General features: G+C 41.1%; 1 protein-coding gene across 2 annotated transcripts in view; it reads right to left on the bottom strand.

The window, feature by feature from the left end:
- HIBADH (3-hydroxyisobutyrate dehydrogenase) overlaps nt 1-11,674 on the bottom strand; it is a 94,716-nt gene extending 83,042 nt beyond the window's left edge. The window contains exons 1-2 of one of the 2 annotated variants that reach the window (XM_006088758.2): nt 11,489-11,674; nt 5,728-5,888 (exon numbers count right to left, since the gene is read on the bottom strand). In XM_006088758.2, the coding sequence (XP_006088820.1) occupies nt 5,728-5,888; nt 11,489-11,579 (252 nt within the window). In that variant the 5' untranslated portion in view covers nt 11,580-11,674. The remainder of the gene's footprint in view (nt 1-5,727; nt 5,889-11,488) is intronic. The other variant, XM_023753834.1, reaches the window with a different exon arrangement.
- Between the last annotated feature and the right edge of the window lie 5,268 nt (nt 11,675-16,942).

Here is a 16,942-nt window from a genome sequence, read left to right as displayed (position 1 = left end):
CAATTATACAGGAAAGTAGTGTCAAAGTCACAGGTCCGGAAAAAACACACAATCATAGTGATAGCTGGAATGTGATTACTGTACTGGCCACAACTGCACCATAGCTAATGACTAGATACAATTGGTACATTATAATAAGTCTCTAATTTGTACTACAGGAGGCATGTTTATTAGACAGATAGACGTTTGTGTCTGGCTATTCAAATCATCTTGCCTTCCATGTGATAACTTCAAGAGTCTGAAATAATTGACTGACAAAATTTGGCCAGTACTCAAAAGCTGGAGGGAAAAAACAACAAAACCTTGTTGCCTGTCTGACACTAACCACAAAAAGGAGCCAAACTAATTAGAGTCCCTTCAATTCCATTTGCTAATTGAATGGATAAGCAAAGATGGCACGGATCAGTGAAAGGAACTCTAATTTGGGAAGCCAGACACGCAGGTTTAGTTACATACATTTTGTGCAAATCACTTAACCTGTCTGGCTTCAGTTTCTGAACCTACAAAATAAGAGTCATTTGGGTTATCATAAGAGTCATTTGGGTTATCTTTAAGGTTTTTCTAACTCCAAAGTAGAAAGGAAATGTAGGCAAAGAAACTTTACGAAGGTACAGCCTCTGTAAAAAAAAAAAATAAAATAAAAATAAAAATGTGTGGGGGGTGCTGATGGGTTGGGAAGCATCTGCAATGACTCAGAACAAATGTATAGCATTAGCAGGGCTCCAGTACACCTCCGCCTCTGTGGACAGTCACTGACCTGGCTCACTCTGGGCCATGGCTATGCTCAGATCGTCATGGCCATCCCAGAACAGCCTCTTGCTAATTCCAATTGCCACATTCTTACATTATTATGAATAAGGATGACTCTACTTTACCATAATCTTAATTTTGACTGCAGGAGATTGGCTCCTTTGTGTACCATGATATCTACAGACTTTACAAGTTTCTGTAGCCAATTTCTCTGGATTTAGATTCATTCAGTGGTTCTCAGCCTTCTGGCCCTTTAAATACAGTTCCTCATGTTGTGACCCAACCATAAAATTATTTTCGTTGCTACTTCGTAACTGTAATGTTGCTACTGTTATGAATCGTAATGTAAATATCTGATATGCAGGATGGTCTTAGGCGACCCCTGTGAAAGGGTCGTTCAACCGCCAAAGGGGTCACGACCCACAGGTTGAGAACCGCTGATCTATATGCTAGTACACATCAATGACAGGTGTGCAATACAAAAAGTAGAAGACTAGATAAATTAAAGACAAAACCTGCTTTGCTGAGTGAGGGGAAGGAGAAAGGGTGAGGGCATCAGACCCCGAGGTAATCAGAAGGAATTGCATCTCCTTTATGCACATCCATTGGAAGGAGACCATTAACTAGTTGCTTTACATTAAGAGTAAAAATTTCACTATCTCTTCTTGACAAAAGTCACAGAAGTCAAGCTCAGCACTGCTTCCCAGTAAGTGCGTAAGATAAACTTGCAAAGAAGATGAACATGACCTTGGTTTAATTTGCCACTTTGTGTTTTTTAATCTTCCCAAGTAGAAAAGCATACACTATGCTTAAAAAACTGACAAAAGTGGTTTGTGCCTCTATCTTGAAACATTTGGTAGACAATGATGGAGCCCACTCAGCAAGAGACTTTTAAAGTTCTCATTTAACAAGACCTGAGCGGATGCCAGATTAAATCCTAGGAGAATTATTTAACCAGACATGTTCAGCCTTACAACCCACGAACAACAGGATGCTTTCCAAGTTTTTAAAGAGAAAACAAAAGAGAATCTAATTAAGCCCAGTTCAACCAGAAAACTCATGCAGAAATGGTGTAAGACTTTTGGCACAGATCAGTGGCATCTCCAGGGAAAGTCCTTAGACAATGAAAATAAAAATGAAGCACAAATCATATGCCCTTGATGCTAAAAGAGAAATCAGTATCTTCTGCAAAATACAAGTGGCACGGAAGGGACGGTGCAGAACATGTTCTTAAGCAGCGATGCTGTCAAATCACTATCTCCTAGTTTTAATTTTTATCATCATTCTTTCACTTAAAAATATGTCTACATTTTCTTCCACAGCATTCTGGACTCAATGACTTGGCCAAGAGTAGTGTGTTTCTCTGTGTGGTGTTGGAGAGTGAAGATTTGGGAGAAATATGGTAGAGACACAACAACATTCATAACAGCAGTAGTAATACCACACACTTACTCTGTGCCAGGTTCTCTAGCACGAAGAGGAAGGTACTATTACTATCCCCATTTTATAAGATCAGAAAATTTAAGTAGAAAGAAGTTAAATAATTTGTCTGAAGTCACACAGCCAGCACAAGGAAGAGCTGGGATTTGAGCACAGGCAATCTGGGTCCAGGGCTGGTGTTTTTAAAACTGCTACATTCACAATTTACTGATTTATGATTTCTAATATGCAAAGGCCTAATAGTTATCATGGGTTATATTCTCAGAAAAGATGCTAGAAATTGAAATGAGGCATGTAGGTTAAACCTGAATTTCCAATAGAAATAAGGATACAATAAAGGGATACTGAAAGAAGAATGCACAATTTTTTTATGAAAATGACTACAAATAATATATTTAACCAGTTATAAATGCCCTATTAGATTAGGCTAACATTTAAAGGCATAAATAAGTTGGTTAAATATAGTGAGGTAAGACATGTAACATGTCAAAGTTTTGATTCCCTTCAGAACCCATGTATTATTTTTCACTACTACTAGGTAGAGTTTGAAGAAAAACCTCTGGGTTGAACATTCCAAAGCATTTCTTCGCCTGGATCCTTGAGGGGAGGGAGGATCCTGCCTGCAGAAAGCAGAGCTAAGAGCAGGCAGAAAGGAACCTGACTACATCTGTGCCCAAAATTCAGCTGTGCTGGGATCAGACCACTCCCCAGCTCTTCAGTTATATAAAACAGTAAATCCCCCGATTTTGCTTTTTAGAAAAAAAAGAATAAAGAAGAAATAGCACTTCTTCAAGGAGATGTCCAAAGATCTTTAGAACCAGTTGACTGCTTTTGATCCAGATATGCCTATTTTGGTACTTTTTCTCCCTAAAAATTTCCCACTAACAATACAGTAGACATTAGGAATCAACTAGCCAGCAATTCTGCAATCTTTGGGTGCGGGGGAGAAACTCTTTTCTTGGACTACCATTTCATCAGCTTCACTTGACATAGTAACATATGGGAAGAACGGGACGCCTGTCCTTAAAATGTAACAGTCAACTCAAATATAGTCTGAATTTTTAAACCCTAACCCCTTCATTGCACTATTGTGCACAACAGCAGGAAGTTTCAAGGTTTTCACCTCCATTTTTCTATCACATTCCTAGTCCTGACTTTGTCTTATAGTAGAATGAAACATATTTTATTTTATCCAAAAATATTTAAAACTAAATATGAAATACTGACATTTTACTATATCAGAACTTATTCATCCAAATTAATGTTACCTTTTAAAGTAACATTCCTAGGAGATCACACTTGTCAAATGACATTGCCACTGTTCAGAACGTTTTTTAAGCTGCTAGCATAAATTATTTGTCAACAAATGTTTTCATTTTATTATGACACGATACTTCCCCTCAGGCCCAAAGCTTTTTTACCCTTTATCACTCTCCCTTCATTCATCTACCCTCCATTTCTGTTATTATAATCAATACTCAGAGGACTTCTTAGAGCTGAGACTCTTAGGCCAGCAGAGATGTGAGATGAGCTGTGGGAAAGAGGATTCTGTCTGCAAGGCTTGCTGCTTCAGTGTGAACCACACACAGAACTTTTCCCACCATGTGGGGGGCAGGGGTGGGAACTGCACACCAGAAGCTAAAACAAGCCTTCACTCTTCACTACTCTCGAGGGGCAGCTACCCAGAACCCAGCTTCTTTCCTTCCTCACACCCACTTACGTATCTCAGGGAAGATGGAAAAAAGGAAAATGTAATAATTCAGTCTGTGTCCCAGAACCTTCTCATTTATTTTCAGGAATCTGAGAGACCTTGTCTCCATAACTTTCATTTCACTTCTGTCTGAAGGTGATTAAAAATTATACACAATGTCGGTGTAGTTTCCTACCAGAAATAAAATGACTCTTAACAGTTATTTACTTATTTTTTTCCTCCTCAAAAAACCTGTTTCAGCACTTTATATTAGAGTCAAAATACAATTTTAGTAGAAACATCCTTGTAATGTTATTTATCTTGCGACCTGAGACACATCTGATACCTTGCCATATCTGACTCAAACTATTTTATTCTACACAGCACTCCTAGGCACATGGCAGGGACTCAACCTGTATGTGTTAATCTAAAGTAGAAATCTCCAAGAACCTGGGAACTGAGGCTTCCATCTTTAAAGAAAAGTGCTTCTTTATCCCCATTTTTCATCTGGATAAATCTACTTATTCTGCTATTCCCTTAAATATGTACATTTCAGAGAGAACTTCCCTAACTGCATTCTCACCCAATATAGTGCACATTTTACTAAAGACTAATGAAACTCTTTTTCTTTTGACTTATCCATTTGTAGGCTATGCTGAACTGGTACTACAACCAGTTTTCAGAGATTGTAATGGGCATAGCAGCCACCGCCCTACCCTGAAAAGTTCCATGACACTCATACAACACCACTGCTGTCCCCATATGACACAACGACAGGAAGGGAAGGAGATGGAGAATACCAATTCTGCAAATGGCCTAAGTTGCCTAAACCTGCGCTTTACATAGGCACTGCATTTCTCAGTATTTATTTTAAGTCTATTAACCAGAAGTTGACTACAGTAGAAGTTCGGTTCTCAAACTTAATTCATTCCGAAAGGCTGTTCAAGAAGCGATTTGTTAGAAAACGGAATCATTTTTCGCCATTAGAAATAAATGTATGTTGAATTAATCCATTCCAGACCCCCAAATGATTCTGTTTTAACCTTTCTTATATACAGTACATGTCTAACATATCGTTTAATCTATATTTTCTTAAATTTAAAGAACCACCCCCTACCAACCTTAAACAAATTTTTCATATATCATTGCCTATAAAGTGCTAACACTTGCTGCTTTTTGTTTATTCAATTAACAAAAGTTTTTCTACCTATTCAATTCCCTGTGATTGTTGTCTTGTGAGCACTTTCACACCCTTGGCAACATTAGCACTCTGGGTGGCCTCTTTATGTTTTAAATTGTGCTAATTGTCACCAGCAACAAAAGCATTATCTTCTTTGCCATGCTTTTTGTCCTGCTGAAGCATCAGCATGAAAGGCTTGTCAGGTCAAAAACTGAAGTTGTGGTTGACAACCGAGACAATTTTTCTGTGAACAACTTGGTCGAGAACCGAATTGCTCGAGATGGGAGACTTTTGAGAAATGAGATTTGACTGTAGTTAATAGTATATTTTTTCTCTCACTTTCTATATTTCTCAGAAATTTTTTAGTATTCTCCCAGTTCTGGGATTATATTAAACCCCCAGTTACCCCTCTACGACTTGTAAAAGATATGAAGAATTTCCTTCATGTCTACGACTTGTAAAAGATATGAAGAATTTCCTTCATATCTTGAAAAAACAAAACTCTAAATCCAGTTAACACGTGGTCTTCTGTGTATATATATACTATAGACGGAAAGAAATAAAAAGATCAATCAGGTTTACAACTCTATTGGGTATACCAAGAAGCAGTCACTTATTTGAATGTACATTCATTTTTAAACATCAGAATCTTAAGAAGAGACCTTACCTGTTCACCTGCTTCTCGAAACTCTTTGCATGCATCAGGGAACACATCATAAATAACGAGGGGGTAGCCATGCTTCATGAGATTTTTTGCCATTGGATTCCCCATGTTGCCTAGTCCAATAAATCCAACTGGAGTCTTAGAGGCCACTGACCTAGAACACACTGATTTCAATGCATTACTTTCAATAAGAGCAGATAACATTTTTTATTGCAAACATCGTTTAACATTAGTAAGCCAACTGTTTGTGTGTTTTTTTGTACCCATCTCCCCGTTCCCTCCCCTTTGGCAACCATCATCTTGTTCTTTGTATCTACTAGTATGTGTCAGTTTGGTCAACTGTTACTTAGATGTTTTCTATTAAAAACTTTTTAAAGACTAGTTTTTAACTAATGATCTAATCACATTTACAGATATTGACAATGTGCATTCAGACTAACTTCTACTTCAGTTTTTCAGGAAACAATAATTTTTAAGCAATCTCTTTTCTAGAACATCCCTTTACCATATATATTTTTTTTTTAATCCTCACCTGAGAATATGTTCATTGATTTTTAGAGAGAAGAAGGGAGGGGGGAGGGGATGTAGCAGGAGAGAGGAAAGGAGAGAGAGGGAGAGAGACACTTTATCATTTTTAACAATAAACTTTAAAATGTTATCATTTATAAAATATATATTATGTACTTTATTATATGAAGGTTTCTAGATTCCTCATAATTATATTTATTTCATAATAATGCGTATAAAAAACAGAAAGTATTCAATAAAACCTACAGCTTGGACAAGATCCAAAAATAGAGAATTTTTTACATCCCTCCCACTCACTTACAGAAATCATCCCCTCCACTGGTATAAAAAAGTCTGAATACAACGTTAACAAAGGAGACTGTACGTCAACCAAAAATCACAAGTTTATAAATAGGTTCTAAGAGCAGGGGGACACTTCCAAGGGCTTTAAATGGCAAGGTTAACAGTCTCAGGACCTTGGGCTAAGGAGTCGGTGCCCTTTCAGAAAAGAACTTCCATTTATAGGGAAAAAGTCCTTCTTTAAAAAAGCTGTATGCTAGTTGTTTTATTTGATTTTCTTCTTTTTCACAAAAGTATTTTTGAAGTCACACTGTGGCCAGACAGATCCGAGAGGCTCTGCATTGCCATGAAAATAATATTAGAGGTTATTTCAGTTTCTGGAATTAGAAGTCCACTCAACAAATATTGACTACATCAAGTTCTATGACAAAGCTCAGAGACAGACACTGATATGGGCCTTGCCCTTGAAAAGTTTAGTCCAGCCAGAAAGAACGAGAAATAACTCCACTTGACTTGTCCCCTATCATTTCCCACATTATTTTTCTTTTTCTTTCAAGGGCTCCAGTTTTAAAACTATGTAGTGTACCAACTAACCACAGTCACTCTTTTAAGTTTCAAGTCCTCTCAACTTATGAATCCCTACTTTCCTTGAACTTAATCTACATGCAATGAGATTTCTTAAAAGCAAATTATTTGAAGCCCTGATGCTTAAGAATCAGAGGTCCTCTTGGGTTAAAAGCATATTTAATTCCTTTTAACTTGATCGTCTCTAACATTTCCATTAAATATGGGTGTCATTCTTGTGCATCATCACCTCACCAACACACGGTTTAAAACAATGGGTATAAAAGGAGCCCCGTGTCTGACTTTCTGGTCCACAAGAGGTCCAGTGATGATGATAAACAGCATATTCGTCAGTAGAACAAGAATCAGAGGGGGTTTATATGAATCAGAAGACTAGTTCAGCTTCTGAAATACTGACAGGATAGCAATTCCTAGTGATGAGATCTTAGAAGAGCTGAAGTAGAGAGCTGATGTTAGTTGCTGAGGTTGAGGTGAAAGCAATGAGGCCCTTGGTGCTCACATGTACTATTCCCTTACCCCTCTCCTTCCCCCTCAGGCGTGCATCTCCTAACCTCTGAGGGACCCCAGGAGACTGGACCCCAGGAGACTTGCAACTAGGGGAGCCAGGCTAACCCCCTGAACCTGTCTCCACCGCCCCCTTTCCTCTGACTTCCCAGTGAGCCAAAGCAGCCCAGCCTAGGCTCTCCTGTTGCTTCTTCTATGCCCTTCCTTGTTTCACTGTCCTAAGTATATTTTTGCTTTGGCCAATAAATTCTTGCTTGCTTTTCTAAAAAAGATAAAAATTAAAAAATAATGAGGCCCTTGCCCTGGCTGGTGAGGCTCTGTTGGTTGGAGCGTTGTCCAGGACACCGAAAGGTCTCAGATTTGATTCCCAGTCAGGGCACATGCCTAGGTTGCAGGGTTCAATCTCTAGTATGCTGCGTATGGGAGACAACCAATCGATATTTCTCTCTCTCCCTCCCTTCCTTTCTCTCTCTCTCTCTAGAATCAATAGAAACATGTTCTCAGGTAAGGATTTTTTAAAAATCTATTAAAGTTAAAAATTTTAAAGAATAATCAGGCCTAGAATTTTAATTGGCCAATATAAAAATCAATGAAGATGAAGTCTTTAACAAGGGCTCCGTTCTCTTCATAACATCTTTGCTTGTGGCTAAGTTCAAGAAAGGGTTATATAATTAGGTGATTTGATGTCATAAGAGAAGAGTTTATTTACTGACAGTGATATTTAAGAACTCTCAGTTTAGAAGACTGAAATTCCTATCCATGCAAGGTTAATTCCTAGATGTATGCCCTTGAACTAACAAGTTACTTAACTTCTCTAGACATTTGTATCAACAAGAGTAACTCATTCAGAAGGTTATTGAAACTACTTGAGATAATACATGTAAAGCATTAAACAGTGCTTGGCACATGATCGTGAATAAGATTTGCTACTTTTGCTATCAATGGTCAAGAAGTAGCACAAGGGTACAAGTCATATGCCAAATGTCTAAGGAAACACAGATTTTAGTTAACGTGATGCATCAGAAGGTGTTCTTGTACAGTACAGAAGAATATGTTCCTGCCCGCTGGTGTGGCTCCTGCATCGACCCAGGAACCAGGAGGTTACCTGTTCCATTCCTTGCCAGGACACATGCCTGGGTTGCAGCTCAATCCCCAGTGGGGATCATACAGGAGGTGGCCAATCAATGATGTTTCTCTCTCATCAATGTCTCTTTCTCTCTCTCTATCCCTCCCTTTCCTCTCTCTCTAAAAATCAATAAAAAACATATTTTTAAAAAAGAATATGCTCCCAAAGGAACAGATATTCAAAGTAGTATAACAAAATTATTATCCTAAAAATTTTCAAACTTAAATAATGCATCTTCCTTTAAGTAAGTCACACACATTAATGTGTAGAAATAGTAGTACAGTTAGAAAACATAGCTAAAATCAAGCTGGTAGAAAGTCAGTCTACACAATACAAAGGTGATACTGATGGGTAAAGAAGCTAGTTGGAGCCCTAGCTGGTGTAGCTAACTAGTTAGAGCATCAGGCCTCGAACCGAAGGGTCGCTGGTTTGATTCCCGTTCAAGTGCGCATACCTGGGTTACAAGTTCATTCCCCTGGCTGGTTGGGGGCACATTCCGGAGCAACCAATTGATGTGTCTCTCTCCTCCGCTCCCTCCCTCCAAAAAAAAAAGTTACTAAGGATGGAGACTTACTTTATAAAGGCTTTCATTTTTTGAGTCAAGTTATTTCATTATTTTAAATTTTTATTTATTGCTATGGGGGGGAACTATAGAGGGCCTGTGTGTGTACACTTTAAAAATCTGTATAAAACTAAATTTACTTACCTTCTAAGGTAAAATACAAAATTTACTTTTATTAAATGGTGATTGAATAGTAATATATGTAGTTTAATATTGCTTATTTTTTATTTCCTTTTTGATACTTTAAATATTAAGAGGTACTATTAACTGGCAACTTTCAGGTCTCATTTTTTTAAAGTAGTAAATAATTATATGGATCATTATAGTACCACCATCCATATGATATAAACATCTTAAACATACAATGGAGACAAATAACCCACAGAATTCAGAACACTAAATGTGTTACTATTTGGACATGGTTCTTAATGTCTCTAGGCTCCAAAGTTGCAGGTAGATTTTTTTTTAAGACTCCAATTCAAAAAACTTAATAGTTTTGTACTAAACTATTAACAGAAACATTTAAAACAATTACTGAGGTGTTTTTAAACAATCATCACACAAAGAACTACTTAAAATGTATCATAAATCTATATTCATAGAGCATCTCTGGGTCAAAGGAGCCAAGGAACAAGATCACGTGCTGAAGTAGTCTAACCAGCATTATGGAACAGCATTCCAGTTTACAGAGACGGTTATTATAGCCTTGGGGCCCAGGCTCTTCTATCACGAATTGTAATAACTTTAAAACCCCAAAAGGTGCATCAAGAGTTCATTAAAACGTCGTTTGAACACATTATGAAACCACAAAACAAATCAAAACGGAAAGAACTGCACCTTCATGTGAAAATTGGTACATTTGCTACTGTGGAAAAGTGACTAATCCATTTTTTTTTAAAGTTTCTCTAAAGTGGGAGCCTTTTTTTTTTTTTTTTTTTGTAGCTCAGAACAGTAGCCCAAATAGCGGTTACAATAAAGTTTGGCAGGATCAGTGAGTTTGTATCTTGTTACTGTGATTCTGTATCAGACATCTGTTCTCTTGCATCACAAGGAGGAAGCCTGCCCTTCTCAAGTCAGGGAAATTCACTCTTCTGCTTAGCTTTTACTGAGAGGGAGGAAGGGGAGCTATGAAGACCTCAAGTCCCAAACTGCTGTATTTCAAATCAAAGATTAAAAAAAAAAATACAAAGGCTTTTTGAGAATCCCGAGTATGAGCTTGCAGTGCGGCGTTACAACTCTCACACTTTTACAGGAAAACAATGGCAGTGTCCTCACAATTTTTCAATTAAAGAGAAACCCTGGTGTGCCAGGAAATGCAGGAATGAGGAAGAACCAAGGACTAACGGTCTATCCTGCTGGATAGATGCCCTAATTCACTTGCCCAAGGAGCCTCAGGTTCTTCACCTGGAAAATGAAAATGATTTTATCTCTGTGGGTCTAAAACCTGTCTCTCTCCAAGTCCATGCTTAGCTTCCCTAACTTGTAATGTACTGGGGAGAGGGAGGGAGGATAGGTCCGGGCCTCGATTTTGAGGACGTGTCAAGTGTTTGGGTTAATAATTTGACAGAAGTGCCATCTCCGGGAAGCACAGTTCCAAAGAAGGGGCGGTGGGGAAGCCCGCCTCGCGGGTCAAGGGTGCGTTACAACTTTGCTTGAACGACTTCCCAACTGGTTGGCATTCACACCACTTGTGTAAAACCATCTTGTCCGATTAAGGTGGTTATTAAACAAAAACCAGGCCCCGCTGCCCAAGGGGGCGCGCCCACCCTGGGGGTGCACCCCAGGGGAGCTAAACGCCAGCCGGCGCTGCAAGGCGGGGGGGTCGCAGGGGTGAGTGCGAGGTCGCCCCGGTGGCTGGGCGGACTGGTCCTCGAGCCCTAACTTACTCCAAAGGAGCGCGCCCCGGACCCAAATATCATTCCCTTTCCCCCCAGGTCCTCCCACCCCTACCTACGACCCGACAAGGGCGCTGAACGCCATTCACCTGGATTCGGGACAAGGGTACTAGGGGGAAGGAAACACAGCGGCGCCAGACACCAGGCCCTGGGACCAGCCAAAATGTGGGGTGGTGACCCCGACCCAACCGCAGCGCCTCCCGTGAAAAAAAACCTCTTGGGCCGTCAGGTCGCGAGAAGTGGGCGGCCGGAGGAGGGACGGGGAAGGAGGCGCGAGGTCCTTACCCGCTGCAAGGCTGGCCGCTGCCGGCCGCTGCCGGCGGCTCCAGTACCGGAGGCCGGAGGCGGCTCCACGGAGCCATAAGGAGGCTGCCATGCTGCCCCCGCCCCGCCTCCCCGCTGTGACCTCCGCCGCTCCGGCTCGCCCACTGATTGCGAGTGTACGCGGCCGGGCGGGCGGGCACCGCACCGGCGTGGACCGCGCGCGCACGCGCTCTGCCGCTCGGGGCGGGCACCCACCCGCGAGGGGAGGAGCGCAGCGCCACAGCGGCACCGCCCGTCAGGACAGGTGCTGTCAATCCAGGGAGCGAACCAATCAAGACTCGCAGGTCCTCGCCCTTTGAGAACCACCAATAGGAGGCGTTTGGATACCCTCATCAGGCGCCCTGGCCCCGCCCCCAAGCTCCTCCCTCCTTTGCAGACTGCGGGAGTTCCCTTGTTTACCAAAAGGCGGAGGGTGTGTGGGAGGCGGTGGCTGTCGCTCACTGACGCCTCCTGAGAGCCCCTGACTCCCAGAGCTACCCACGCAGAGAGTTGTAACTGCTCCCGTTGCCTTCTTGCAGCAAACACTAAACTGACTCGCAGCTGCTGCTGCAATTTTTAGGTAAGAGAAGAAATTCCCAAGTTTTGAAAATATGGGACCAGTCTTTAACTGCAATAATACGTGGGTCTCTTAATGCTAGCAGTAGTACTCTTAGTGTCTGTCAGTTCCTTGGGAAACCATTGACAGAAACCTACCATGAATAACATAACTTTTTAATTTATGTGAGTTCATTTAACCCAACAGTTTCTTTCATAAATTTGAAAAAGAGTAGGAAAACAAGTTGATAATATTGTTCTCTTTCAAGAGTGGAATTACTAGGAAGTTATATTCTCTATTCCAATACATATATTTCTCCAGTGTTTTAAAATTCTGCATCCATTTTCTAAGCAAAACTGAACGTACATGAAAGTCCAGAAAGTAGTGTGTATGTGTGCCAGAGAGATTTATTCATTCTTCTGTCTGTGGTTGATGTACATACAGTGGGGCCTTGACTTATGAGTTTATCTCAAAAAACTCATTAGTCGGGACACTCGTAAGTCAAGGCCCCACTGTATTTGAATCTCAACTCTTTGGTGATAATTGCGGGGCTTGCCATTTCCCAGACCCCATCAAAGAGTTGGGAGTCAGGGACACACCAAAGCAACACTTGAATCCTTTGTAGAAGGGTAGTACAGGAGGAAGGTGAATGGGGAGTAGGGCAATAGGAACCCCAGGGTGCTCACTACCGCCCCCTCTCCAATTCATTTTATTTGCTCATTTGCCTAAGTTGTGCTCACCCAACCTTTTAATCTAAGTAGCAGAATCAACAGATTTGACTTTCACCTTTTGCCCTGTCACTCAGGGAGTTGGAAATGCCTAAAGAAAAAGCAAAGAAATTGGATAATTTCCATGCACACTCTCTCCTGGTTCTGGGCATGCTAGCAATGTTTCCAGGAACTGACTGGTACAAAGTGCAGGGTTCCCATTTGTAACTGATACAAAAATAGTTTCCTTCTTTGGCTGTCTCTTCACCCTGACCCTCTACCCCACACCAACCAAAAAGAAGGAAGGAGGAAGAAAGGAAAGAAAAAAAAATCATGTCTACCATTGGAACAGTTTTCTAGCATTTTCTACCTGACCCTCTGTTCTTGGTTTATTTAGGTTTTAGCTAGAATAGACCTCCTGCAACCAATAAATGTAGCTCCCCGGACAGGTTTCTATAATTAACTGCTGAAATGCGCTTGCCTTTCAACTATGTCAGCCTACATAGCAGAGCTATTTACAACGCAGGACAACATAGCAATTGATCTCCCAGCTCCTAAAGTTTATATCCCAGTCCTCCTGAGATTTTATATCCAATCAGATTGTTTTTGTCATTTTTATTGTGAGCTACTGTTTTTGTTTCTCTAGGTTGTTTATAGGGCTCTTTTCTTGAAAATTAGTACTACTTTACAAAAGGTTGCCTCCTATGAACAGTGAGTGTTCTCTTAGGACTCCAAGAAGGGCTCAGAAATAGGAGCAGGCAGACCTGAAGCTGGGCATGGGATCTTTTTAATTTGCCTTTTTTTTTTTTTTTTAACTGATGTGATGGCTTTGAAAAGGAAGTGAGTGGCATTAAAAATTTGATTCTTTTTGCTCAACCAGGATCAGGGCATAAGTCACAATTTCTCCGTATCCCTACACCATGTAGTTTAATATCTCCTCTCAGAAGCCCTATTCTGATTTATAAATTAAGGCTCTGAGATTTTCATGGAACTTTATCAAAAGCATTATGATTTTTAAGGATTACTCTTTGAAGGTGATTGCAGATAGTCTTGTATTTGCAAGGGCACTTCCTACCTATGGCTGGCTTTCTTTATTCGATTGCCTTCCTGATATCTTTGTGTGAAAGGCACTGCAACTTCTCCCTAAGTCTCAGCTACTAGTTTTGTTTGAAATTGTGTTTCTGTGCATTATAGGCTCTTCAATTCTGCTTCTGGGAAAATGGGATAGGTATATTTTTCCCTATTCTTCCCAAATACAACTAAAACCTCTGAACATCTATAATAATAAAAGCATAATATGCTAATTAGACCGGATGACCTTCTAGACCAGTGGTTTTCAACCTTCTTAATGCCGCGACCCTTTAATACAGTTCCTCATGTTGTGGTGACCCCCAATTTCATTGTTACAAATTGAACATAATTAAAGCATAGTGATTAATCACAAAAACAATATGTAATTATATATGTGTTTTCCGATGGTCTTAGGTGACCCCTGTGAAAGGGTCGTTCGACCCCCAAAGGGGTTGCGACCCACAGGTTGAGAACCGCTGTTCTAGACGAAGCCAGGGCTGCTAGGGAAGCCCTGGTCCCCGGTGCCAGAGGGAAGCCAGTGCCAGCAGCCGGGGGAAGGAAGGCCTACTCTTGCACGAATTTTGTGCATCAGGCCTCTAGTTATATATAAAGCAGGTAGAGAAAAGAAAGCATACCAGCTAGGGACCTCAGGATCTAACGAGGAACAGAGTGTTAAGTTCTTGGGTTTTCATTTAGCTTTATGTTTTCTTATTGGATATTAGAAAAGCCAAAACCCAGAAACCTGAAAATGCCAACAGGCACAGACAGAAATGTCCCAATGAAAGGCTACTCTCTCTAGCCAAAGGATGAAAAAAGATGCAGCCTACCAAGACAGATAACTTTTAGAAAATAACCACTCCACTGTAGACAAATGCCACACAGTGAAAACCTATGGTCCCACCCCAACTGTGCTAGCCAAGGCTGAGTGAAGATTTCTAGATTTGCACACTATGCTGGCTATCTAATGAGACACCCCAACACCCTAATACCCTAATCCCCCTACTTAACCCACCAGTGTGTGTCAGAGAAGGCCCAATAGAGAATCAGGACTGAACATTCCCACCATTGGCTGGTAACAAGGACCCCTCCACACGTGCCCCTCCCCCAACCCCAAAGTGTCACTGGAGACGTGGGGAGCCTGGACTTCCACCCCTACATGACAGTAATGAGACACCCCTCCCTGTCCCTGCCTGGGTAGTATCAGAGGAGGGGCCAAGTGAAGAATCAGGACTTTGATCACTGCCTAGTATAAGGAGACCACCCCTCCCCACAATGGTGCCAGTGGATGCCACATGGGGGGCAGTAATGAGGCACTCCTACCCCTGCCAGCTAGGGAGATATCAGAGGAAGCCTAGTGGGTAATTGAAACTCCCAGTCCACCAGTAATGAGGAGCCCTATTCCCACCCAGCGGTGTCAACAGAGGCCAAATAGAGAACCTAGACTTCTACTCCTGCCTGGCATTAGCAAAGATGGTGCTCTCTCTAGTCCCTCCCTTGCCAGAGCAGTGTCTGGAAAAGCCAGCTAAAATAGACAGCTTAAATAAGATCCAGAGTGTCATAATACCCAAAACGTCCATGCTCTCATAGAAAATCATTAATCTTATCAAGAACCAGAAATCTCTCTAATTGAATGGGTGGTGTGTGTGTGTGTGTGTAAGGGGGGAGATATGTCATTATCAAGGTGACAGAGAAGTTAAAATTATCTGACAAAGATTTTAAAGCAGGCATCACAAAATATTTGAGCAGTTAGAACACACTTAAAATAAGTGAAAAAATAGTCTCAGCAAAGAAATTAAAAGTCTCAGAAGATATAAAGAAGAAATTAATGGAAAATTTAGAACTGAATAGGTGTCTCTTTTTGTTTGTTTTGGTATTTTAAAAAAATCTTTTCCTCACTTGAGGATATGCTTTTTATTGATTTTAATGAGAGGAAGAGAGAGAGAGAGAGAGAGAGAGAGAGAGAGAAAGAAACATCGTTGTGAGAGAAAAACATCAATCAACTGCTTCCTACGCACCCTGACTGGGATCGAACCCGACACCTGGGTATGTGTGTGCCCTGACCAGGAATTGAACCCACCACCTTTCATTGTACAGGATGACACTCCAACCAACTGAGCCACACAGGCCAGGGTAAACAGGTGGCTTTTGAGAAGTCTATATCAGCTGCCAGTTTTCCATAAACTATTACCCTTAGCTTTAGTGATATGGGTCTCCCATCCACATTCTGTAGTGTCAGGTTTATCTAGGGGGTTCCAACTCTTAACTCTATAAGAAAGAAAATCAAACCAAAAATTACTCACATTCAAGTCTTCCACCAGTGGGTTCTGTATATTACTTTATGTGTTGAGGGTCTCTAAGACTAGGTTTAGGGATTCGCTGAAAGAACCCAGAACTGAATATATATATATATGCCTAAGCGACCAGTCGACAGATCACTATGACGTGCACTGACCACCAGGGGGCAGACGCTCAATGCAGGAGCTGCCCCCTGGTGGTCCATGCGCTCCTCCTGCAGCCCCTTCCCCTGGCCAACCTCCTACCACCCTGATCGGCCCTGATCACCAGCCAGGTCAAGGGACCCCACCTGTGCATGAATTCGTGCACCAGGCCTCTAGTATAATCATATTCATGGCTGTGATTCATTACAACAAAACGTCACAAAGCCTTGAATGTAGTAGTGGGGGCCAACTCAGACATAATATTTAGGATTTTGTAGACTTTGGGCCACACATTCACTAGCCTACCTGCCACACTGACTATCCTCTAGAGCAGCTGTTCTCAACCTGTGGGTCGCGACCCCTTTGGCAGTCGAACGACCCTTTCACAGGGGTCGCTTAAGACCATCGGAAAACACATATATAATTACATATTTTTTTTGTGATTAATCACTATGCTTTAATTATGTTCAATTTGTAACAATGAAATTGGGGGTCACCACAACATGAGGAACTGTATTAAAGGGTCGTGGCATTAGGAAGGTTGAGAACCACTGATCTAGAGTAGCACTGTGCAAAAGAAATACGATGCAAGCCACATGTCATTTCAAGACAGTAAAAGAAACAAGTGAAATTAATTTTGATATTATATTTTATTTAACCCAAT

Source organism: Myotis lucifugus, unplaced genomic scaffold, assembly GCF_000147115.1.
Source record: "Myotis lucifugus unplaced genomic scaffold, Myoluc2.0 scaffold_52, whole genome shotgun sequence".
Taxonomy (NCBI): domain Eukaryota; kingdom Metazoa; phylum Chordata; class Mammalia; order Chiroptera; family Vespertilionidae; genus Myotis; species Myotis lucifugus.
This window is presented reverse-complemented; position numbering and strand designations above follow the sequence as displayed.